Here is a 23,908-nt window from a genome sequence, read left to right as displayed (position 1 = left end):
CAATGTGGTGGCTTTAACATACACACAGCTATCATTGGCTTGAAAAAGTAAGTGTCCTGTCAGGGTACTTCCTTGTCCCCTACCCTCCCAGCAAACCTAGTCATGAACAGTGACAACTTCTCCTGGCTTCAGTTTACTATTGCTGACAGAGATGGTATTGAATATCACTGAGGCTGGGAAGGCATTGCAGTGGGATCTAGGAGGGGGATGGTTGCTGCGATTAAACGAGATTGGTGTGTGTTCGGTTTTCCAGTCATTGCACATCACTACTGTCAACAATGTCTGATTTGTCAGCAGCATAACATTGGGAAAGCTGTTCAAGTTAGGCAGGCAGCTCCCCCTCCCCTTGGGGACCTTTTGTAAATATTCAGATTGATTTTATTCAACTGTCTACATGTTGTGGTGATGAATATGTATTGGTTTTGGTGGATTCTGCAGAGCTGGCGATTTCTGAATCAAGCCTGAATGTTTCTCTCAGAGATCTGCTCTAGGTCACAGAGTAATCAGTCCAGGGAAGTCCTAGGGCCTGGGTGACACAGGACGTCGGAGTCCATGATCACAATGGTCCCTACTGGCCTTGGGATGTATAAAAAGATCTCGGGGTGGGGGGGGGGAAGAGAGAGAGAGAGAGAGATGAGCCATGGTTTATTTGCCGTGGTGTATTTCCCAGCGTGGGGGTGGCTGCTGGGCAGTGAGAGAGGCTGGTTTGTGATCATGTCTGTCCAGGATTCATCTCTTTCCCCTTCTCCTCATTCTATCGTGGCCTCTCCCTCTCCTCCACTGACCCCTCTGCCTCTGTTCTAGATCCCCTGCCGGCCCCCACACTCTCTCTGGACACCAGGTACACAGTGTATCTCCCAGGGGAGCGGGTTACCCTCACGTGCTCGGCTCCTGGACATGAGCTGGCTTCGGGATACAGATTCTTCTATCAAAAAAGTCTGTGGGGCTCCGACATAGTCCAACAATCAAATACAAGAAACTGGCTGGAGCTCACAGCTGAGAAGGGAAATGCTGGGACATACACCTGTGCGTACTGGAGACAGGAATCCAATCGAGAGATCTCATCTAGGAACAGCAACTCCGTCTCCATCACAGTGACAGGTGAGCCCCTGTTTTTCCTGCTGTTTGATGGGAGAGTCTCTAGGGATCTGAAGCCCACCCCAACACCTCAGCTTCACCCTGTCTCTGGTCAGCCCCATTCCACACATCTCAGCAACTCTGTAGTGGGCTTAGGGTGCCAGCTGATCAGCAAAGACCGGGCAATGTGAATCTTTGGCCCTGCAGCTGCCTGGATTCCTCAGTCATGATTTCTGTCAGGAGAAGGATTGGTTACTATCACATAACCCGACCTCCTGCCAGCACCAGTACGGCAGAATTCCCTACTGCCCATGGAGTCAATGGGGCATATTCCCAGATGGGGTCACTGGGCCGTAGTTCCACTGGAGTCAATGGGGCAGACTCCAGCTGGAGTGTGTGATGCTCCCGGGGGTGGGGTACCATGGCTGTGAGCACGTCGCTACCACCAGTGCAGGGAAGCCTGGTCTGTGCCTGCTGGGGGCAGCCCCCCGACACCCCCGGCGTCAGCCACACAAGCCCTCCCCTCCCCGCCCCTGCAGGCTGAGCTGGCCCTGGGCAGGAGCTGCCCCCTCAGGTACCAAGGAGGGGACGCTGGTCCCACTGGGTTCCCCGGCAGTGAGATCTCTGCTGCTCAGTGTTTGCATGGCCCGGCGGGGACGTGGTTCCTGGGCACTGAGCTGGGGCTGGCTGGGGTCTGTGTCCAGGATCCCGCCCTCTTCTGCTCTGTCACTCACTCTTCCTCTGCTTCTGTGTCACCAGCTGCCCAAGTAGGAACCGTCTCCTCCCCGACCCCCTTGTCTTTTCCAGACCCCCTCCTGGCTCCCCAGCTCACCGTGTCCCCGCAGCAGCCTGTCTACATAACTGGAGAAGCTGTGACCCTGACGTGCTCAGCTGGGGTGTCCACCGTGTCCGGGATCCGGTTCTTCACGAACGGCCAGAAAATCCACTCCAAGGAACTCCCCTCACCCTGGTACAGTTACTCTGAGTCGATTCCACTGTCGGAGATGTCTGGATTGCGAGCTGGAAAGTACAGCTGTGAATCCTGGAAGACAGTGTCTGGGCGAGAAATAGCATCGGAGAGGACCCAACCCATCTCCATAGCAGTGACAGGTGAATCCCCCCCCGTCTCCTGCTGTTTGCTCGCCCTGTAGCAGGGTATCGCTCCTCCATTCATGGGGTGAATCACAGCCCAGTCACTCAGCTCATGACATGGCACCCACCAGGTCAGTGTCACTCCCTGGCTCTCTGGATCCTGTGGTGGGTTTGGGGGGAGTGTTGGTGCGACTTTGGGTTTTGAAAACTTGGGGAGGTTTAAGGAAACAAACCCCAAATCTCCCCCATCTGTGGCAGGGGTTAGGCCCTGGTGTCAGACACACTGTGGTGAGGTCGGGCACCCCAGCAGTGGGGAGAGGCTCCCAGCTGATCAGTAAAGTTTGGCACTGAGAGGGCACTGCTGTGGGGGAGCTCGCTGCACTGTCATCCCACCTGACAGGGCAACCAATTCTAAGGTCCCAGCCCCACCTCTTTATTCATGATTATTATCACAAGCGGGAGCAGTTACTGATGTTACCCCGACTCCCTGGCAGCGCCAATGCCCTCAGGATCCCCTGCTGCCCATGAGAAGAAGGTGCTACCCACAGGTGCTCAGCACCCAGGGGAAAGCGCCATCAATGCAAATTCTTCTCTCAAAGCAGGGATTTGGTCTCTAAAAAGATCTCTGGTCCCAGTGGAGTGACTGGCTGATGCTCACAGCTGAGACAGAGACCACCTGTCCCTTAAAGCAGTCCAGCCAGGGGATCCCACACAGGGAGACCCTGCCTCCTGCTGTGTTACATATGGGCACAGTGCAGGGTTGGGGATCAGTGAGGCACAGGGGTGCCGGGAGTTTCCCATGGAGAAGTTTCCATTCCCCCTTATTCCTGAGATGAATGTAACCTGGTAACATCTGCCCCTCACCTCCCAGATCCCTGCCAGATGTGACCCTTCTTTGGTATCTAAAGCTGACGCCTGTTTTCCAGACCCCAGTGCGGCCCCATCCCTCTCCCTGAGCCCTGAGCACACCAAATAACTCCCCGGAGAGCCTGTTCCCCTCACATGCTGGGCTGCCCCTGGTGTTCACTAAACTGCAGGATCCAATTCGACATGGTGGGCTGATGGAGCATCTCAGCTGGGGGCTCATCCACGGGCAGCTTCATTCACCCCTAGAGCATCACAGAGCCAGGGGCTCTGGGCCATGCACCTGTCTGCGTGAGATATGCCCATCTGGCCGGGATATCGCTGCTGGGAACAGCCAGCCCCTCTCCACCAGCCTGGACACAGACCTGGGTATCCAACATGGCCGCCTTGCACCTCTACCCTCCGGGACGGTAGAATCCCACCAGGGCATCCAGCTCTCAGTCTGCCCAGAGGAGGCGGGATTTCCAGACAACCTGAGCCCTCCCTAGCTGCCAACGGCTCCATAAATACAAGGGGCTGAGACATTAGTAATGGAGAAGTGACAGGAAATGAGTCACATCCTGGCCACCTTCTCACCCCCACATCCCAGCCCCATATTGTATCTGAAGGAAGCCATCCCCACCCCTTAGCCTGGCTCTCACTTATTTCAGTGGGGAACCCCTCAGGATCCTGACGTGAAGCAAGAGGCTCTGGAGAGAGAGCACAGGTCAGCGCTGAATAAATTGAATTCTGGGCACTGCCATGTCCCAGCTGACCCCTCTCCTTTGCTGCTCCCACAGATCCCCCTCCCCAGCCAGTGCTGAGGCTGGATCCCCCTTCTGGAGCAGTGAGTGAAGGACTCCCCCTGCTCATCATCTGCGCGGTCTCCAGGGATGCCAGAGAGTGGAGATTTCACTTCTACAAGGACGGAGTCAAGATTGCCCCAAGGGACATGGGGTCTGAGATCAGCACCATGGAACCTGGCACAGGCTCTGTGAATGTCTCTGTGCTCAGCATCCCACAGGCCGGTCCCAACAACACCGGGGAATTCACCTGCGGGTATGAGGAGAATGTGAGCGGGAGGTGGATCCCGTCCCCCAGGAGCCGGGCTGTGAACATCACTATGAATGTGACTGGGACAGGTCAGACTTCCCTAATTTCTTAATTCACCTTCCTGTGTTACTCCCATTCAAGGAGAACCATCCCCAGGAGCTCTCCTGGGAAAGGGAGGTCGGATGAGGTGACAGATGTCAAATGGGGATAGAAAACAAAGTAGAGATGAAAACCCCGCTTCTCCTCCCAGGTCCTTTCTATCTATGACACTTCCATGGCCCAAGTATCTGAGCCCCTCACAATGTTGTTAATAGATTTAGCCCAGAGGTGGGCAAACTATGGCCCGCTGGCCACATCATGCCCACGGGACTGTTCTCCCCGGCCCCTGAGCTCCTGGCCTGAGAGGCTAGCCCCAGCCCCAGCCCCTCCTCTGCTCCCTTATCCCTCCCCTGTTCCCCCGCCCCCACAGCCTCAGCTTGCTCACTCCGCCGCCGCCGCCGCCGTCGCCCAACCCCTCATTTAGCCCTTCGGTGCCCATTTTAGAGATGGGGAATGGAGGCAAGAAGAGGGTAAGTCCCACAGGGGGCCTGCAGGAGAACAGGGAATTGAACACCAATATCCAATACCCAACACCAACCCCTTAACCACTGAACCATCCTTCCCCTCTTTGGAACAAGGCTATTACAGACTGAACGTACCATAGACAACAGTGAACAGTGGTTAGAAAGCCCTTGCACCAAAATCTGACTCCTTTGTGGGTCTCAGAACTTTTCTCAGGGATGTCTGACTGTTCTCATGGCCCCTTCCCTCTCTTTTTTTATTCTGCTGCGTGAACAGCTTCTTACAGTACCCGTGATATTCTGCTGACAACAGGTGGCCTCTTGTTTCTGGTTGGAGCCATTGCTGCTCTCATCTGTTACTGCAGGAGGAAGAAAAGAGGTGAGTGAAAGGGGGAGACACACTGTGATCGCCCATCTGCTCCCTCGATATGGTCTTGCCAATAACTATTCTGTAGTGATCAGCGTAAATAGTTTTAAACTATTAACAACCACAAAGCAACGGGCCATGGTGTGGGCATGGAAACCAAATCTGAACTATGCCTGGCAAATGAGGTATGTACCTTTCAATGAGAAGGCAGTGTTTACAAAGAAGATAGAGATGTAAAAATATTTATGGGTTTTCAAATGTATCTTGGTACGTATTTATTTTAATAACACATGTTGTCAAATAACCAACTCAGCTGAAGCTTGATTTAAGACAATGGATCAATCCTTAATACTGCAGTCTATAGAGAAAAGAAAGGAAAACGTACAAACCCTCTGAGCCTGGAGAAGTGTTGGCAGCTTACTTCACCTCTAACTCACTCCCCCAAAGTCACACCTTATATACTGGTTTAAAACAAAGAAAATCCTTTCTTGTATTTTGATTTTTTTTTAATTAATAAGCCAGTGACACCTGTGATGAGGGGGAGGGCTAGCTCAGTGGTTTGAGCATTGGCCTGCTAAACCCAGGGTTGTGAGCTCAATCTTTGAGGGGGCCACTTAGGGAACTAGGGTAAAAATTTGTCTGGGGATTGGTCCTGCTTTGAGCAGGGGGTTGGATGAGATGATGACCTGAGGTCCCTTTCAACCCTGATCTATCACTACTGGGACTGTCTATCACCACAATTTGCTCTTAATGACTTGGACATTAATCAATACATTATTTAATGGTTTGCAGTTATACTGATTATAGAATACATGTATTATAACAAATATTCCCTGTAAATGTTGGTAACTACTAATATTTTATTAACCACAGTGAGCATTTATAAGCATCCCTTATAAACTACACCAGTTAGTCTATTGCAATGACACGTCATTTACTAGCAGTTGCTTTCTGGATATCTGGGTAGGTCAAAAAGGTGAGGGTAAAAGTAAAGTGGATAACAGTCTGATTACAGACCAACTATGATTATAGACATTCATTAGTCTAAAACAAAACACTGTTTGGGAGTAGAGTTTAGCTAACAGGATTCTGAGCTTTTGGGCCTAGGAATAACAAGAGTTGTACATACAAAAGAGAATCATAAAAGATTAATATTTACTACCAATAGTAACATAAATAAACAGGTAAAGAAACAGGCTTTTGAGAGGCAGTAATCTGTGTTTTCAAGCAGCAGATTGTCAGTACATTCAAAAGAGTTGAAAACCGTTAACAGGTTTTGTGCTGGGGACTGAGGGGTTAGTTCAGTGGTTAGGGTTAGGGTTAGGGTTAAGGAGAGGGTAAAGTATAGAACTGGTTGTGACTGGGGCTCCAGAGGGCCCACACTGAGATTGCTCAATCAGGGCAAACGGCAAAGAACGGGGCAGATGATCCTCCAAACTGATGGTTATTCTAATACTTAGATTTACCAAGCTAGCAACAAGACAGCTTCCACGATACCTTACTGGTTACCCAGAAGCGAAAACACCGTTCCCTTAAAGCAACCCAGCCTTGGGCACCCACACAGACAGCCAAGTCAAATATTACTGAACATTTTGTTCATCATATAAAAAGCTCTATCAGTCCCCAAGGATTGGACACTTACCCACCAAGTTAATGAATATCTTACCCAAATACGTGCTTCCAGCCAATTCTTATTCACTACACTAAGATGTATTAAAAAGGAAAAGATAGGGAGAGTATAGGTTAAAAGATCATTGTACATACCGGTATGAATAGAGATCTTAGGTCAGTTTCGTAGTAGAGATGGTGAGCTTTAGAATTCTGAAAGAACTTTTTGGAACAAGTTCCATAGGTTCCAGTCCAATGTCCAATATCAGGGCGATCCAGAATGGAACTGGAGACCTCAGTCTTGCAACTCAAACATCCCCTGATGAAGCTTAAGCAGATCTGAGATAACACGATCAGGACCCAAGATTCCTTTTATCTTGTAGTTCTCTTGCAGCCTCTGGACAGCATATAGTTCTTGGGTGAACAATAGGCAAAGCATTGTCCCTTTGAAGTAGGCCTCTTATTTTCTAAGCATCACCAGTAATTAGCTACATTGATTAGCATAAGGTAATTACCCATCTTCAGCCATTTACAGGTAGTTTACTACAAACTTCAAAGAGAAATAAGAAGGATGATATTACTACATTCACAGTTCATCTAAGTGTTAACATCTCTTTTTGATCTCTGAACTAACAGAATACAGACAGGAACTGTTTGGTTACATTATGAACCTCTAACAATATATATGTAAAAAGAACAGGAGTACTTGAGGTGTGGCTGATGTGATTAGGTCCTATGATGGTGTCACTTGAATAGAAATGTGGACAGAGTTGGCAGTGGGGTTTGTTGCAAGGATAGGTTCCTGGGTTAGTGTTTTTGTTGTATGGCATGTGGTTGCTGGTGAGTATTTGCTTCAGGTTGGGGGGCTGTCTGTAAGCAAGGACTGGCCTGTCTCCCAAGATCTGTGAGAGTGAGGGATCATCTTTTAAGATAGTTGTAGATCTTTGATGATGCGCTGGAGAGGTTTTAGTTGGGGGCTGAAGGTGATGGCTAGTGGCGTTCTGTTATTTTCTTTGTTGGGCCTGTCCTGTAGTAGGTGACTTCTGGGTACTCTTCTGGCTCTGTCAATCTGTGTTTTCACTTTAGCAGGTGGGTATTGTAGTTTTAAGAATGCTTGATAGAGACCTTGTAGGTGTTTGTCTCTGTCTGAGGGATTGGAACAAATGCAGTTATATCTTAGAGCTTGGCAGTAGACAATGGATCGTGTGGTGTGTCCTGGATGGACATCAGCCATGCCATCAGAGCTCATTCACCTGCACATCTACCAATGTGATATATGCCATCATGTGCCAGCAATGCCCCTCTGCCATGTACATTGGCCAAACCGGGCAGTCTCTAGGCAAAAGAATAAACAAATCTGACATCAGGAATCATAACATTCAAAAACCAGTAGGAGAACACTTTAACCTCTCTAATCACTCAGTGACAGATGTTAAGGTGGCAATTTTGCAACAGAAAAGCTTTAAAAACAGACTCCAATGAGAAGCTGCTGAACTTGAATTAATATGCAAACTAGATACCATTAACTTAGGTTTGAACAGAGACTGGGAATGGCTCGGTCATTACACTAATTGGATCTATTTCCCTATGTTAAAGTATCCTCACACCTTCTTGTCAACTGTCTGAAATGGGCCATCTTGATTATCACTTCAAAAGTTTTTCTCCTCTCCTGATAATAGCTTCTCTTAATTAATGAGCCTCTTACAGTTGGTATGGGTACTTCCACCTTTTCATGTTCTCTGTATGTATAAAGACAGGTTTCAGAGTAGCAGCCGTGTTAGTCTGTATCCGCAAAAAGAACAGGAATACTTGTGGCACCTTAGAGACTAACAAATTTATTAGAGCATAAGCTTTCATGGACTACAGCCCACTTCTGTAGTCCACGAAATCTTATGCTCTAATAAATTTGTTAGTCTCTAAGGTGCCACAAGTATTCCTGTTCTTTTTGTATGTATAAATATCTTCTTACTGTTCCATTCTATGCATCCGAAGAAGTGGTCTGTAGCCCACGAAAGCTTATGCTCAAATAAATTTGTTAGTCTCTAAGGTGCCACAAGTACTCCTGTTCTTTTTGCTGATACAGACTAACACGGCTGCTACTCTGAAACCTGTCAATATATATGTAAACACACACAAAACACAATCATTATCTGCTAATCTGTCTGTAAAGGTTGAATCCGGGTCAATTAGCCTGCAAGTCGTGTAGGCCCTGTGTCACACTGGGGCATAATTTAAATCTAGGAATTAGGGGATTCATAGAATTCAAGGCCAGATGGAACCATTAGATCATCTACACTCCCCTCCTATATATCACGGGCTATTAATGTCAGCCAGGCACCCCTATACTGAGCCCACCAGCAGAGAACAGGAGGGACCAATGCCTGGACACTCTTCAAAGGGCAGGGGATTGCTTGGGAGAGACGTGTTCAGATGATCCCAGCAGGTGATGTGTTCCCCCTGCTGCAGAGGACGGAGAGAAAGACCCAAGGTCCCGGCTGCTTTGAGCTAGGGGCTGAGGATGAATAGCTGTCATTGTTGTGTAAGAAAGTGGGATGTGGCAACAGAGATCAAAGATCAACCTTCCCCTTGCAAGGCGGAGGTGAGCGATGCAGGTAGACCAGGAAACTACAGACCGTTACAAACAGCAAACTCTGGCGATTGTGTTCTACTCTGTTTGAATATCAGAGAGTTCCACTGTTGGATGCAAGCTGTCTGTGTCTTCATAACAACACACAGACCTCAGAGCTTAGATCAAGGGTACACTTAATATAGGATTTAGAATTAGGGTTAACATTACAGTGATACTTCAGGGTTTGGGTTCAAATTGAATTTTGGGTTTCTGAGGTTCATCTTAAGTGTAGGTTGTGACTCTCAAAGGAGGCAAAGAGTCATTAGACGTTTGAACAGAGACTGGGAATGGCTCGGTCATTACACTAATTGAATCTATTTCCCCAGGGTAAAGTATCCTCACACCTTCCTGTCAACTGTCCGAAATGGGCCATCTTGATTATCACTTCAAAAGTTTTTCTCCCCTTAATTAATTTCATCAGGATTTGGGCCTCTATTTCCATTCTAAGAAACCCCATCACTAATTAGCTGAGTTTGGGCTAAGGGCTACATATTTCATTTTTAAGGTATTTACATCACCACCATTACCAAAGTGTCTGAGCATGTCACAGTCTTTAAGGTGTTTATCCTCCCAACACTGCTGCAAGACAGAGAAAGACAATTATCCCCATTTCACATGTGGAACAATGAGGCACCATGGGCCAGAATTTTAAAGGTATTGAGGTGCCCAACTCCCATGGTGTCCAAGATTACACAGGAAGTGGGTGGCAGAGCAGACAGTCCAAACTTGGTTTCCCCATATCCAAGGCAAGAGCACTGAGATAGGTCCAAACTTCTTCTCAGGTTGTTAGGGTTAGTTGTTAGGGTTATGGTGAGGGGCTGGGTTGTGGCTAAGCAATAACTCCAAGGTTAGATGTGAGCATGAAGATCATCAGTTGTGGTTATGGTTAAGTGCGGGGAAATATAAACTTAAACAAACAGAGATAAATTGTTGGCTTCGTTTTCACCCTGTGCCCTGGTAGAAGCTGCAGAATCACACACAAACAGAAATCAACAGGTAAAAAGATGAGTGTAACTTCTTCTTTCTCCAGATTGCACATTATAGCAAGTCATTTCCTCATGATACTCCAGACTTCATCTCCATTTTTATCTGGTTCTGTTTTAGTTCCAAAGCCTCAGAAAAGCATTGAGGGATCTGAGCCCAGAGGATGTGCCAGAAACCTGCATCCTGGTCATGATCATCAGGGATCTAAAGCCAGGGTTCCTGGTGCAGAGCAGATGGAACAGGTAAAATGGATTTATAGGCTAAGCTTCAAACCCAGGTATAGTCCAACTGCCTTAAAATTGCACAGCCTGGATCTTTTCCACAGTCCTGAGATAGAGCTCCCTGTCTAGGGTGGGGCAGACAGAGAACAGCCACAACGAGATGCTGCACAGGGTTTGTTCATCCAGGAGGCAGGGCTGGGAATTCGTCACCCCTTTCACCATCACCCCAAACCTCCACTGAGTCACTGAAATGTAGGGCTGGGAAGGGACCTCAAGGAGTCATCTCATTAGAAATTTTCTCTTAATATCCAACCTAAATCCCCCTTGCTGCAGATAAAACCCATTACGTCTTGTCCTACCATCAGTGGACAGGCAGGGCCGGTGCTACCATTAAGGCAAACTAGGCGGTTGCCTAGGGCGCCAAGATTTGGGGGCACCAAAAAGCAGTGCCCCCAATTTTTTTTACAGCGTTCCTGGGCTGGGCTGCCAGCGGCGCACTGACACGTCTGGCTCAGACTCCCTCTCCCAGCGCAGTGGCCGCTCCATGCAATTATTGTCATTGCTGGCGGGGGCGGCGTGCTCGGGGAGGGGGTGTAGCAGAGGTGATCTGGGGTAGGGAGCCCTGCGGCAGCTCCCCCCCACGGCAGCTCCCCACCCCCCAGGGAGCCATGCGGCAGCACCCCACCCCAGCTCACCTCTGCTCCACCTGCTCCCCGAGCACGCCGCCCCCGCTCGAATTCTCCTGCCCTCCCAGGCTTGCGGCGCCAAACAGCTGATTGGTGCCGCAAGCCTGAGAGGCGGGAGAAGTGGAGTGGCGACCACGTGCTCGGGGAGGGGGCATAGCAGAGGTGAGCTGGGGTGGGGTGCAGCCGCATGGGTCCCCGGGGGAGGGGAGCTGCCGCGGGCGGCGCCTCAGGGCAGAGGGGGGCAGGGAGCTGGGAGGGGGCGCAAGGTGTAAGTTTCGCCTAGGGCACGAAACTTCCTTGCACCGGCCCTGTGGACATGGACAACAATTGATCACTGTTCTCTTTAGAATGTCATGTTAGAAGACAGTTATGTCCCCCCTCAGCTTTCTCCTCTCTAGACTAAAGATGTCCGATTCTTTCACCCTTTCCACATAGGCCGTATTTTCTAAATGTCTTATAATTTTTGTTGCTTTTCTCTGGACTCTTTCCAGTTCATCCACACCTTTCTTAAAGTGTGATGCCCAGAGCTGGACACAGCGCGCCAGATCAGAGCTCCCCAGTGCTGAGTAGAGCGGGACAATTACCTCCCATGTCTTACCTATGGGATGGCCGTTTGTCAGCAGCACCGTGCTGTTGCTTCATATGGATTTTGTGCTCCACTAGAACACCTTTCCTGCAATACTCCTGTCACGTCAGTTATACCCCATTTTGTACTGCTGCCTTTCATTTTTCCTTCCTCACGGGAGAACTTAGTAATTCCCTCAATTTCATTTTACAGATTTTAGGACAATTCTCCAATTTTTTGAGCTCACTTTCATCCTGCCCTCCAATATCCTTGCAACCAGTGCAACCAGTCCGTGCACCCCTCCCTCTCACCCTTTCTCTTTCTCCCCCACCAGGGCTCTGAAGTCACCTACGCGCTCATGGTATTCCCGGCCTTGGAGGCCCAGGCAACCCAGTCGAAAAACAAAGCCAAGCCTGCTGAAGATGATCATGTGCTGTATAGCGAGGTGGTGACAACGCACACCCGAAAGGCAGCTAAATAAGGAGAGGAAACCCTCTCTACGTCTCTCTGCATCTTCTCCTCCTCCAGGCAGCCGTATCCTTAACCCTTTATATCTCAAGATCCCTTTTATGCCACTTGGCAAAGCGCACACCCAACACACTTGTCAGACTATTTAGCCAACCAGCAGCTTGTCGGGTATCATAGAAAAGCTTGTGACCCACTGCCTGGGAATATCACTGTATGATGTATGTAGGGGTTGTTAGAAAGAGTTACATATGTATGCTGGAAATATGTTGTGGGTGTGGTTGCTAAACAAGCGACAAAGTGTCCTGTGGCACCTTATAGACTAACAGATGTATTGGAGCATAAGCTACCACTCTGATACTTGATAAACAAGGTGGCCGGAGACAAAGGAATGTGGACTTATGAGTCTCCATGCATCAAGCAAACTGGCAGATAAGAAAAACAGGATGGCTTGTGTGATGCTGAGAAGTCTGATCTCCGCTTTTGCCAGGCTGCAGGCATTAGCTAAGAACTGACAACCTCATAGCTGAAGATCAGAGCAGGTCACCTGTATATTCTTTTTGCTCTAAATAGGTAATACTCTTCTAAGAATGTCTTTCGTGTTTAGACTCTATAAAAGGCTTGTATGTTGCTGCCTGCATTGATCTCATGCATAATGTCAATATCCCATGTTATAAGGTGATATCTGTTTGCTCTGTAACTGTAAACGCCCACACAGTCTGGAGAGAAGCATGACCAAGTGTGAAATACAACTTTGCCAGAGGAGGTGTTATTTCCTGCCCAGCAAAGGAAGGCCCATAGAGACCTGACACACCATTGTGGAACATCAGAGGACGAAACACTTTGTTGATTGCATCCCCCCACACATGAAGAGGAAACGTGGATGGGAACTCGTCCCGTCCTCTTCACATCTGGGGGAAGAGAATAAAAATCCCTGACGAGAAGAAATTGCGTCTTTTTGGCTTTTTGAATTCAGAGAGGCCAGAGACTCTGAACTGAAGCCAGAGATCCCCAGGGCTGCCTTCTAGGTCTGGCCTTAAAGACTCTTTGAATTGACAGATCACTACGAATCTGTCACTCTTCGGATTTTGATGGTAATTTATTGGCGTGTAAATGTTTTCTTACTTTAATCTGCTGATAACTCTTATTCTTTTTTTCCTAGTTAATAAAGTTTTAGATAGTTTATCACAGGATTGGCTACAGATGTTGTCTTTGGTGTAGGATCTAAGGTACCAATTGATCTGGGGTAAGTGAGTGGTCTCTTGGACCTGGAAGCAACCTAAACGTGATGTGATTTTTGGTGTCAGTGACCATTACAACTAATTCCAGTTTGTTTGGCTGGCAAGGTAGACTGTAGACCCTAAGGGGACTGTCCTGTGACTCCATGATAAGGCTGGTAAAGTGATCCAGGAGTCCACATTTGTTACTGGCTAGGTGAAATCTAATTATAGAACCAATCACCTGTTGGGGTGTGTAGTGAGGCTTATTGGAAAGCCTGGAATGTGAGTGGGCGCAAGCCCGCCCAGCCTAGCGGGAGGGACCACTGGACCCGGGTTCCAACTGATTCCTTGGGACATCTAATGAGAAAACAGGTTCGGGAGTGGTGGTCAGAGGTTCAAAACGAGGGTACCGAATGGGGACACCGAGCAGAGGACACCAGACAGCGCCCACTGCTCCTCAAAGCTGTCAAGGACGCTGCCCAGTGGAAGTCTGCCCGGAGACATGAGAGCAGGGAGGAACGGAAATAGGCCCCACAGTCGCAGAGCACCCCCTCGTCAGCATCCTCCTCCTGGTGTTCTAGATGGTGACTTTAGCCAGGGCCAGGAGGAGGTTGACGAAGAGGTCTCGTGACTTTGTGGGGCCAAGGATAGGGTGTGCGAAAATAAACAGGTGTGGGGAAAAGTGCAGCCAGAACTTCAACAAGAGGTTCTGGAGGAGCTGAAATAGGGGCTGCAATCTGGTGCATTCGAGGTAGGTATGCGCCAGGTTCTCCCTCACGCTGCAGAAGGGGCAGGCCTCAGGAATGGGAGTGAACCATGCCAGATAGATGCCTGTGCTCACGGCTCTGTGAAGGAGCCGCCAACCGATATCCCCGGCGGGCCGTGGGACCAGTGCGGAATAGACACTGGCCCACCGGGGCTCTTCACCCTCCACAGGTGGTAAATAGTCCCACCACTTTGTGGGTGAGGAAATGCAACGTGTGGAGCACGAGCGTGTACAGTTGGTCTCTAGGTGCGGTTCGGAAGCAAACCGGCTGCGGAAGGGATCCCAAGAGACTGCTGGGGAAGGCCGGCTAACTACAATAGCAGCAGAGGGGTCAATGAACGCTCCAGCAACCTACTAAAATGCAGCCGTGTCAGGGGTGGGGCGCAGCTCAAGCCCTGGGATGATTTCTCCTCCCATGATGGGGCCCTTCAGCCGGGTCACTTTAAAGACTCTCCCCTGTGGGGATAAACAAAGAGTCCAGTAAACTCAACTCAGATAAACATAATTCTCCATCTCTCCCCAGGCTCCCCTGCCCCCGCAGCCCCTTCACCGCTCCCCAGGCTCATCCGGCTCTGGCACAGACTGACGCTTCCTAGGACTTTCCCTCTGGAGACCCTCTTCCAACCTCAGCGGTGCTTCTCCTCCTTGTGTCGAGGAATCCCGCCCCCATTCCCGGGGGCTGGTAGGGGAATGAAAAATGATGCACTTTCCCCACCTCCAACTGGGCTGGGCCCACCCTCCAGCTCCTGTTCCCCCTCTCAGTGCCAGTGCGGAGTCAATACCCAACACACGGGGTCAGGGATTGGGGACTGGAAACCCTCCCCAGCCCCGTGACTCCCTGTGTGTGCTAAGCTCCCTGCACTGCACCAGCACCTCCAAATGTCAGTTTAAAACACACCCCAAGGCCACAGCAGGACCAGAGGGCTGGTTTCCGAGTCTTTGGTATGAATGAACGAGATCCCCGGTGGGTGTCAATGGGCCATAGCTCCAGTGAGTGAATGGGCCAGATCCCAGCTGGGGTCAATGGGCCGTAGCTCCACTGGAGTCACTAAGTCTAGATCCCAGCGGGTGTGAGCCAGTGTAACTCATCTGAAGCTCCTTTGCTCCCTGGCTCACCCCTGGGGGTGTCAGTAATCTGGGACTGCTGCTCCGTCCCCCACCCACTGTCAGCCCTGATAAATGGCCACCTCCCCTACGCACGCCCTACGCAGCAGGCGCCAGTGTCTCTCCAGTCCCTGAGCTGAGCAGTGACCACACCTGAGGCTTTGACTTCCTCTGCCTTCATCAGAGATGAGGGGCCCGTCCCCTTCCTTGCACCCTGAGAACCCAGCTCCGAGCCCAGAACGACCAGCTCAGCATGGTGCTAACTCTCCTTCTTCCTCTGCTGGGTAAGTCACTTCCCTCGGCCCCCATCCCTCTGTGTGTCTGTCCAGTGATACCCCCGTCCCACATCCCTCCATCCTCATACACCCCCCATCCCCTCCCCAGAGCTCTCAGCCCCTCTGTTCTCTTCTCTTCCAGCCTCTTTCCAGATTCTCCCCAGGCCGGTGTCCCCTGCAGGTAACAACATCTCCTGTCCTTGCTGAGATGCTCTCGTTGAGGGTGGGGAGGTCTCAGGCAATGGGATCTCTCCTCCCACACTGTGATGTTTGGCATTGCAAGGAAGGGGTCATCCCCGCATGCCCCCGTATCATCCCCTGGGTGGGTCAGGCCGTCCAGTTCACAGGCATCTCCTGTGGAACCTGCCCCAGCAGCAGCAGTTCCTGTCCAAAGCCACGTCATTGGGGGCAGAAGAGAAACCCCAGCTAATGCCTCTCTGGGGGGTCCCTTTGGTGGGTCCAAGCCCAGGCCATAGGGGAGAAGATGCCCCAGTCCTTCATTGGCAGCCTCAGCAAAGAGAGCGGGGGCTGGATGGGCCGTGGAGACTGAGCACCCACCTCCCCATTTCATGGAGTCCCCCCCATGCATGGGACCATCACTGTGGGGCTGTGTGTGGAGGGGGGAGCTCTCCCTGCCCCAGCTCTGGGCTCCCACAGTCAACTCAGAGCCAGGGGCCCAGACCCAGAACTGCCCAGCGGGACATTAATAGTAGGTTCTGCAGAGACCCCAGAGGAAACGTGGGGGATAGAAAAACTCCCCCCTCCCTTCCCCACATCCGCCTGAGCTTCCTCATTTCTCTTTCACTTTGATGCTTTCTAGCTACTGCTAGGCAGGTCTGAAAGTCGGCTGATGGGTTCTCCCCCCCCCCTTGCACTTCTGTCCGCCAGATGGAGGATGTGGGGTGAATACCCTGATGGGAATGAGGGTCTTGGGGTTGAACCATTTGCATCAACAACCCTGCCCCATTCAATCCCCCCTCTGCACCCCACTTCCCCCAGTGTGGAGAATGTGTGGCAGTGAGAACCCAGCCCCATGACTCCCTCGCATGAGCATGTTACTGGTTGAGACACCAACACCCCTCAGGGTTTGCTTGGGTGGGTTTGCTTGCCCAGTGTGACCCCAGGCACTCCTGTATTCACATCCTACACACAGCTTAAAGGACGTGTGTACAAACTCTGCCTTGCGAGGTATCATTTGAAACTCCCACACGCTGGTCAATAATATCACTGTGGAGTATAGGGGAGAACAGTGCAGGTGGAGATATGGCTGACCTGTGTGAATCTGTTTTAAAGCCTGTATTTGAACACAGGGGAACCAGGTCTGCCCAGGGCTTGAATAGAAATGAAGCCGGGTGACCAGTGACAAGAGAAATAGGTTGTACATGGGTGTTAAACAAAGCCATCGAGCTACCAAGGAGAGGAGGTGACGACTCAGCTATCGACAGGGCGGGAGAAGGCACCCCCAGGAGACCTTCCTTCTTGAAGCAGTGTCAATGAACACAGAGAGACATGCTCTCCTGGACCATAGAGAGAGGGGCAGTGAACCCCCAAATTCTCTTCCCCCTACGACAACAAGGGAAACCAGCACCTCGCACTTCCCAGGAAGGTCAGGATCGAGAGCCTGTTGCCCAGGCCAGACCAAGAGTAACCGGAAAGCGAAATCACCTTCAATGCAGACTGTGCCTTGCTGCCTTGAGTTTGAGCCTTTCAGCTGTGTGTTTTCACTTTGATTTACTTGTAACCAACCCTAACTTGGTTTCTTTTCACTTGGCATCGCTTAACCCATGGCCTCTTGTTAATAAACTTGGTTTATTTCAATCTAACCAACCAAGAGCTGGGTTTGAATTCAAGGCACTGGTAACTCCAGTTAATGTGGGGAGCAGCTGGGGATTGTCTCTTAAACGGAGCAAGAGAACCTTATTATTTCCCTGGATGCTGCAGGAGAGGGCTGGACATTTCAGGGCAGATGGTTTGAGGGACATTCAGGCCGAGGGATGTTGGGGTTCCTTTCCTAGCAGTAACCGAGGCTGCTGGGGACCAGGGCATGGCGGGATGTATCAAGCAGGCTGCTGGAGTTGGTGTTGCTAAACCAGGGCTGTTGATCACAGACACTCAGTAAATGCTTGTCTGCTGGCCGGGAAGCTGCAGCAGTCGAGCATTTCAGGGCACCAGGGTTACAGGGCAGGTGGCTTTGGATCAAACCCCAAAACGTGACACCCAGCGCTTCCATTCAGCCCCCCTCCTGTGGGGCAGAGCAGCTTTTCTGCCATGTCAGTGAGCAGCGATCCCAGCCAACATTGACCCATCCAACCCCCGCAGTGTAGGACACCGGAGCTGTTGTAAAAAGGCTCAGACCTTTATCCATGAGCTCAGCAGAGCGAGATTTCTGTGTCCAGTGGAAGAGGAGGTGGGAATTTTGGGGACAAGACGAGCTAGTGGGTATTTAACGACCCTACATGTCATTATCTTCTCTGCACACCTTCCACGAGGTGACAAGTCCAGCAGCACAATGCCCCTAAGGGGACACTCACGCCCCTTCCTGAAGCACAGCGCCCCCTAGCACAGTGCAGGGCATGGCAGCCAGCACTGCCTGCCAGGGGAGAGCACCCCTGCTAATCCTCTTGCTCCCTGTGCCATGGCACCCCCAGGGCGATACAGCGAACATGGTTGGGGTCACCCAGTCTTGCTGAGCATGAGAGATTGGAGTGGATCACAGATCACAAGGCAGGACATTGTGGGAAATGGAGCCCCAAGAGTTGGTGACCCTTCATTGCTCCTTGTGCTACTGTCTTCTGGGGATTGCAAGAGGCCCACAGGCAGAGCCCACAGGGGCTGTAGGACAACAGTGACATTCTCTGGCACCCTTCATCTCTGTGACATTCCATTGGTTTGACGGAAGGTTCATGATGAAGAGTTGTCTCTGGTCCTCCCGTGTGTTCTTTTCAGGCAGCCAGCAGGGGGACTGGGAACCAGGTCTCCTGGGTTCTATTCTGGACGCTGGGAGTGGGGTGGAGTCTCATGGGTTCGAGCAGAGGGGAGCTCAGAGTCAGAAAGCCTCTGTTCTAATCCAAGCTCTGGGAGGGAAGTGGGAGCCAGTGGGTTGGAGATGGGAATAACACAATTACTCCTCCTTCAGTTAACCTTTCCATCCCGTTTTGGTTGTTGTTCTCTTTTATGCTTTTTCCTACTGCAAAATGTCCACAAAGCTTGGAAAATTACACCCATGGTGTTTATGAGCCGTGCAAGGGAAGACAAAGAAAATCCCTAAAGCTCTTTGTCACTGGGTTCATCGAAATTTCTGCCTCATACGAAGGCTTGAAACTCACAAGGCTCAGAGCGCGGAACCAGAGAGCCTGTAAGTCATCTAAGGTCATTTACCTCTGGCCCAACATCGGAGGTATCAGTCACTTGGGGCTGCTGCTCCATCCCCCAAACATACAGACAGCATAACCATAACCAGCAAACTACAACCTTCCCACTTGACCTCCTCTGTTCAAGATCTGGTGCAACCATAGTACCCTGGTTGCAACAATGATCTATGCAGTCACAGTTCATGTCAATAACACCACACTTACCTAGACACTTCAACACTGGATTAGATAAAACAGTAGAACAAATTTATTAATTATAACGAGACAAATTTCAAGAAAGTATGAGCAATGAAGCATCAAAGTCAGAAATTGTTCCAAGAAAAATAAAGATAAAACACTTCCTAGTATCTGCTTAAGAAAGTACTGGAGTTGAAAAGCAAACTTTCTCACCTTGTGCTCCAGCAGATCACATCAGGACCCCCTCCCGCAGAGTCCAACAGCTGTTTCCTTTGTCTTCTCCCGTGCAGAGAATGAGGTGCGCAGGGAGAGAGATGGGGGAGGGTGTCTTGGGGTGTTTGTCATTCCTTTTGATAGTTTCAGTCCCCCTCTTGAAAATGTTTCCAGCTGAGACCCAGGAGCCAAAGAGTCTCTTTGGAAGGATGTTCCCTGCTGGTTTTTTTCACCGGTTTGAAATTCCTCTGTTTTCCCTCCCTGCTTGATGACTCTGTTTACTGCTTAAATGCAAACTAAGGAAAGCACATGTTCCTTCCTTTGGTTGAGACATGTCAACAGACACAGTCAATGGCTGAGAAATAGTTCATTGGCACCAGCTGGGGATCTGGTCCATAAACTCCAATGTTGCTATGACCGATTGACACTAGCTGCACTGAAGTTAAAGGATCAGATGCCCAGCCAATCTACAAGAAGGCCATATTGGTTAAAAGCCTGACCTGGCTTAGAAGGAAAGTGAAGGCAGCTTAATTACATATGGAAGAAAAGGAAATTGATAGTAATAAATATAAAACAGAAGCTTGGAATTATAGAAAATTGATAAGGGAAGCAAAAGGAACACAAGGAGAACTCTATGGCCAGCAGCATTAAGGACAATAAGAAGGAGGGTTTTAAGTATATTAGGAATAAAAAGCATCCTGACAATATTATTGGGCCATTACTAGATTGAAATGGTAGAATTATCAATAGTAATGCAGAAGAGGCTGAAGTGTTCAATAAATATTTCTGTTCTGTATATATACAGATGATGTAGTCTCCTCATATGATGATTATAACACTCTTTCTATTCCTCTAGTATCTCTAGAGGGTGCTAAACAGAAGCTACTAAAGTTAGATATTTTAAAATCAGCAAGTGCAAGTAACTTGCAGCAAAGAGTTTTAAAAGAGATGACTGCGGAGCTCTCTGGACTTGACTGATTGGATATTTTTCTAAAAGATCCACTCTAGGAATTATTTTGGGAAAGCCCTATGGTCTGTGTTATCCAGGAGCTCAGACTAGGTGACCACAATGGTCCCTTTTGGCCTTGGACTCTAATAATCTATGTGGGAAAGAATTTGCTGGTCAAAGTGGGGGGAGAATCACCCCATCTGCTGGCAATGCGGAGGATATGACACAAACCGTGTGAGAGAGCACACAAATACCAGGTCCATCAATGAGACAGAAACTGAAGTGGGTTGGAGTAAACTTTAATTATGAAGCAGGAAGGGAGGGGAGTTTACAGGAATTCATTCAGCTTGGAAACGAGTGGCAGATGGGATCTGGAAAATGAGAAGAAAGGTCAGTTTTTTTTCTTTCTTTCTTTCTTTCTTTCTTTCTTTCTTTCTTTCTTTCTTTCAGTTTAAAAGCGGCTCCAACGTCAGCAGTGGAACCAACGGCAGTGATGTGACATGGAAAATTACAACAGCAGGCTAAAATATATTTTGTGTTGCATTCCCGGTGCTGCACAGGGCTCCAAACCACATGACCAGGGAAGAGACCTGCAGACTATTCAAAGCAAATATGTTAAGCTTCACAACACCCCACATAGAAGATGAAGATCATGAAAATCATTTGTCAGATGGGGAAACTGAGGCAGGGGACAGGGATGATTGATTGGGCCTTGGCATCACAGACAGCTTGGAAAGATTCCTGCTAAAGACCTTTGGAGGTTCTTCTTCGGGCTTGGATCTCCATCCTGTGATTCTCCTAGGAACCTGCAAACAAAAAGTGACAACACTGGAGTCTATACCACGCTTCAGTCCCACCTGTTATTTAGATCTTTAGCTAAGGATGGGGGACGGCAAGTTCTGAGGAAGGAGGGATGAAACTGCTGGAGTAACAACCAGTGGCTGACTCACCGATGCTCTCCATGGGGCTAGGGGCCCTGTGCTACAGATAGCAGGGTGAGCAGGTCACTAGGGGGCGCTGTCCCCCTTGGAGCCAGGGGTGACCCCACTTCCCCAGAGCTGCAATACGGGGCACTGCAGTGCGGGGCACGGGGCGGGGAATCAGGAGCTGGTGGTCTCCCCTGGCAGTCAGGGATTGACTTCGATATCGCAGTGAGTCTCTAGGGGGCGCTGTGCTGCCGGGAGCCCCACGACCGACTGCTGGAGTGTGACCCCCAGCGTTCAATCCCAACACAGCTGATTCCGCTCTGCCTACCCCCTTCCCACCCCTGCCATTTCAGTGCAGTTCAGGATCTTCCTTTGCTCCCCATCCAAAATGGTTGGGCAGCTGTCATGTACCCAACACACCCCGCCCCAGAGGTGGCTGCATGTCAGCCGATGGCTGAAGAGCTGCCCATGGGACCAGAGCCTCTGACATACACGATACCTAGCCAACTGTGGTACTGGTAGGTGCAACCATCCCTCTGCAACTAACCTTGTGTAGGCTGAGAAAGAAAAGGGGAGAAATTTCATCCTTGGTGGGTTGTTTTGAGTTCAGGGACAAGTCCCCAAGACCCTGCCAATCAAAGCTGCCTTCCCCGTAAGAAGCCAGTTACCTTCGCACTTCATCAGGAAGTAGGTGACGAGGAAGATGAGGCAGTTGAGGGTGAAGAATGAGCCCCCCACGACCAACTCCCGGGACCAGTTGCCTGGGTGGGTTGTGGAGAAGAAACGTGATGGTGAGGGAGGGGCAATGCACTGCTCAGAGTGTGTGTGGGTCCCTGCCACCCCTTGCTGCAGGGGGTGAGCCCTGCTCTGTGTGTGTGTCTGTGTGCGCGCGAGGGCTGGGGATCATACATCCTGGCAGCTACTGAGAAAGACAGAAAATGAAGATCCAACGTATGAAACAAAACAATATAATATAATAATTCTTTGGGGTCCCTTGATTGCAATAATAAACAAATGCAAAACAACAACAACCACAACATGTAACTGTTGCTTTACAGGTACAGGTACAAAAGATCTCCGGTCTTCCCCAATGTTTCTGTTGGTCTTATTTATTTAGTAGCCCACTGACTGTGGGGAAAATAATGCCACATGACTTGGGGAAGTGTTTGTGCATGTGATAAATGAAGGTGGGGAGGTGTTTCTTCCTTTTATGGACACCCAGCCAGCCAGTTAGCTATAAAAACACTATTAGTAGCTCTTCTCTACTTGCTTTACCTGAATGGGTTAAGAAACCCACAGGTAAAGGGAAGTGAGTGGGCACCTGACCAAAAGAGCCAATGGGAGGAGTAGAACTTTTTAAAATTGGGAAAAGACTCCTTGTGTGTGTGTTGTGGTTCTAGGGAGAAGAGGGGAACAGGGCAGCAGTTGTACTGTTAGAAGCTTTAAGGTATGAAAAACCATCAGATCATACCTAGATCTTGCTTATCTCAAACCCCAGATATGTAAGTAAATTAGGGAATGTCTAGGAAGAGGCAATTAGGGTTATTTCTTTTATTTTGTATTCGCTTGTGGACTCCTCTGTGCTAACTCCAAATGCTTTTGTTTTGCTTGTAACCTTTAAGCTAAACCTCAAGAGAGCTATCTACATGCTTAATTTTTGTAATTGTTTCTTTTAAAATCTAGCAAAAAGCCTAAGTTTCAGATGTATTTTCTTTCTTTTTGTTTTTAAGAAAAGTTACCTTTTTAAGAACAGGATTGGATTTTTTTGTCCTAAGAGGTTTGTGCATATCCTGTTTGATTAGCTGGTGGCAACAGCTGATTACCTTTCTTTTCTTTCTCATCTCTTCCCCAGAGGAGGGGTGAAAGAGCTTGAGGGTACCCCACAGGGATCCAAGTGCGCCTTCCTGGGGCCAAAGAGGGTTTTTTTGCACATGGGTGGTGGCAGCATTTACCCAGGGCCAGCTCCAAGCACCAGCTTACCAAGCAGGTGCTGGGGGCGGCCACTTCGGAGAGGGGCGGCACGTCCAGCTCTTCGGAGGCAATTCGGGGATGGTCCCTCACTCCTGCTCGGAGCGAAGGACCTCCCGCTGAATTGCCGCCGCAGATCGTGATCGCTTTAAAACGTTTTCTCTCACTTGATTTTCTCTCTCTTTCTGTGACTGCCCGGAGGGCTTTCCTGATGCTCTAACACTTTTCCTTCCTGATTGATTTAAAACTCACTCTCTTCCTTTTTTCCCTTTCCTGCAGGTTTAACATTTTCTGTCCTTTCCCTCTTTTGCAGTTTTAAAACTCTTTCCTTGTTATTTTCCTTTCCTGCAGTTTTCAGACTTTCTCTCTGACCCTTTTCCTTTCTTGATCGCTAGGTGAGAATCCGCTTTCTTTTGTAAATGATTTAAAAGGGGCTCAACCTCCCTTTACTCGCTGTTATTTAAAATGTGTAAACACCTGGTTTTGTTCAAAAATCTTCTAACCTGAACACGTGAAAACACACACACTTCCTAATTCCCAACAGGAAGAAAAATTAAAACATGAATCTTTTCTCCAAAATGCCCAACATGGCAAAAGTGCACACGTCCGTAAATGAGACTGGAAGGTGGGACATAAAGCAAAAAGGGGACATGGAAATCTCTCAAAATAGGTATGCTGGATAAAAGGCGCAGAAGTACTACGCTCTCTCCTCAGGGGTACTACAGACTGGCAGGGCTCACCTCTCATGCTGATGACCACTGGCTCACTCCTCCTGGCTGGGACATTCCG

General features: G+C 49.5%; 1 protein-coding gene and 1 long non-coding RNA gene across 2 annotated transcripts in view; one reads left to right on the top strand and one right to left on the bottom strand.

Annotated features, from left to right (window-relative positions):
* LOC117885530 (alpha-1B-glycoprotein-like) overlaps positions 1-23,908 on the top strand; it is a 129,475-nt gene that overhangs the window by 23,808 nt on the left and 81,759 nt on the right. The window contains exon 7 of the mRNA XM_034786803.1: positions 805-1,101. Within this exon, the coding sequence (XP_034642694.1) occupies positions 805-1,101 (297 nt within the window). The remainder of the gene's footprint in view (positions 1-804; positions 1,102-23,908) is intronic.
* Positions 20,510-21,914, bottom strand: LOC117885781. The gene is made up of 2 exons (XR_004647849.1): positions 21,820-21,914; positions 20,510-21,031 (listed from the first exon to the last, which is right to left on the bottom strand). It is a non-coding gene; the product is annotated as an uncharacterized LOC117885781 (long non-coding RNA).

The sequence above is a fragment of the Trachemys scripta genome, chromosome 12 (assembly GCF_013100865.1).
Source record: "Trachemys scripta elegans isolate TJP31775 chromosome 12, CAS_Tse_1.0, whole genome shotgun sequence".
NCBI classification, from domain to species: Eukaryota; Metazoa; Chordata; order Testudines; family Emydidae; genus Trachemys; species Trachemys scripta.
This window is presented reverse-complemented; position numbering and strand designations above follow the sequence as displayed.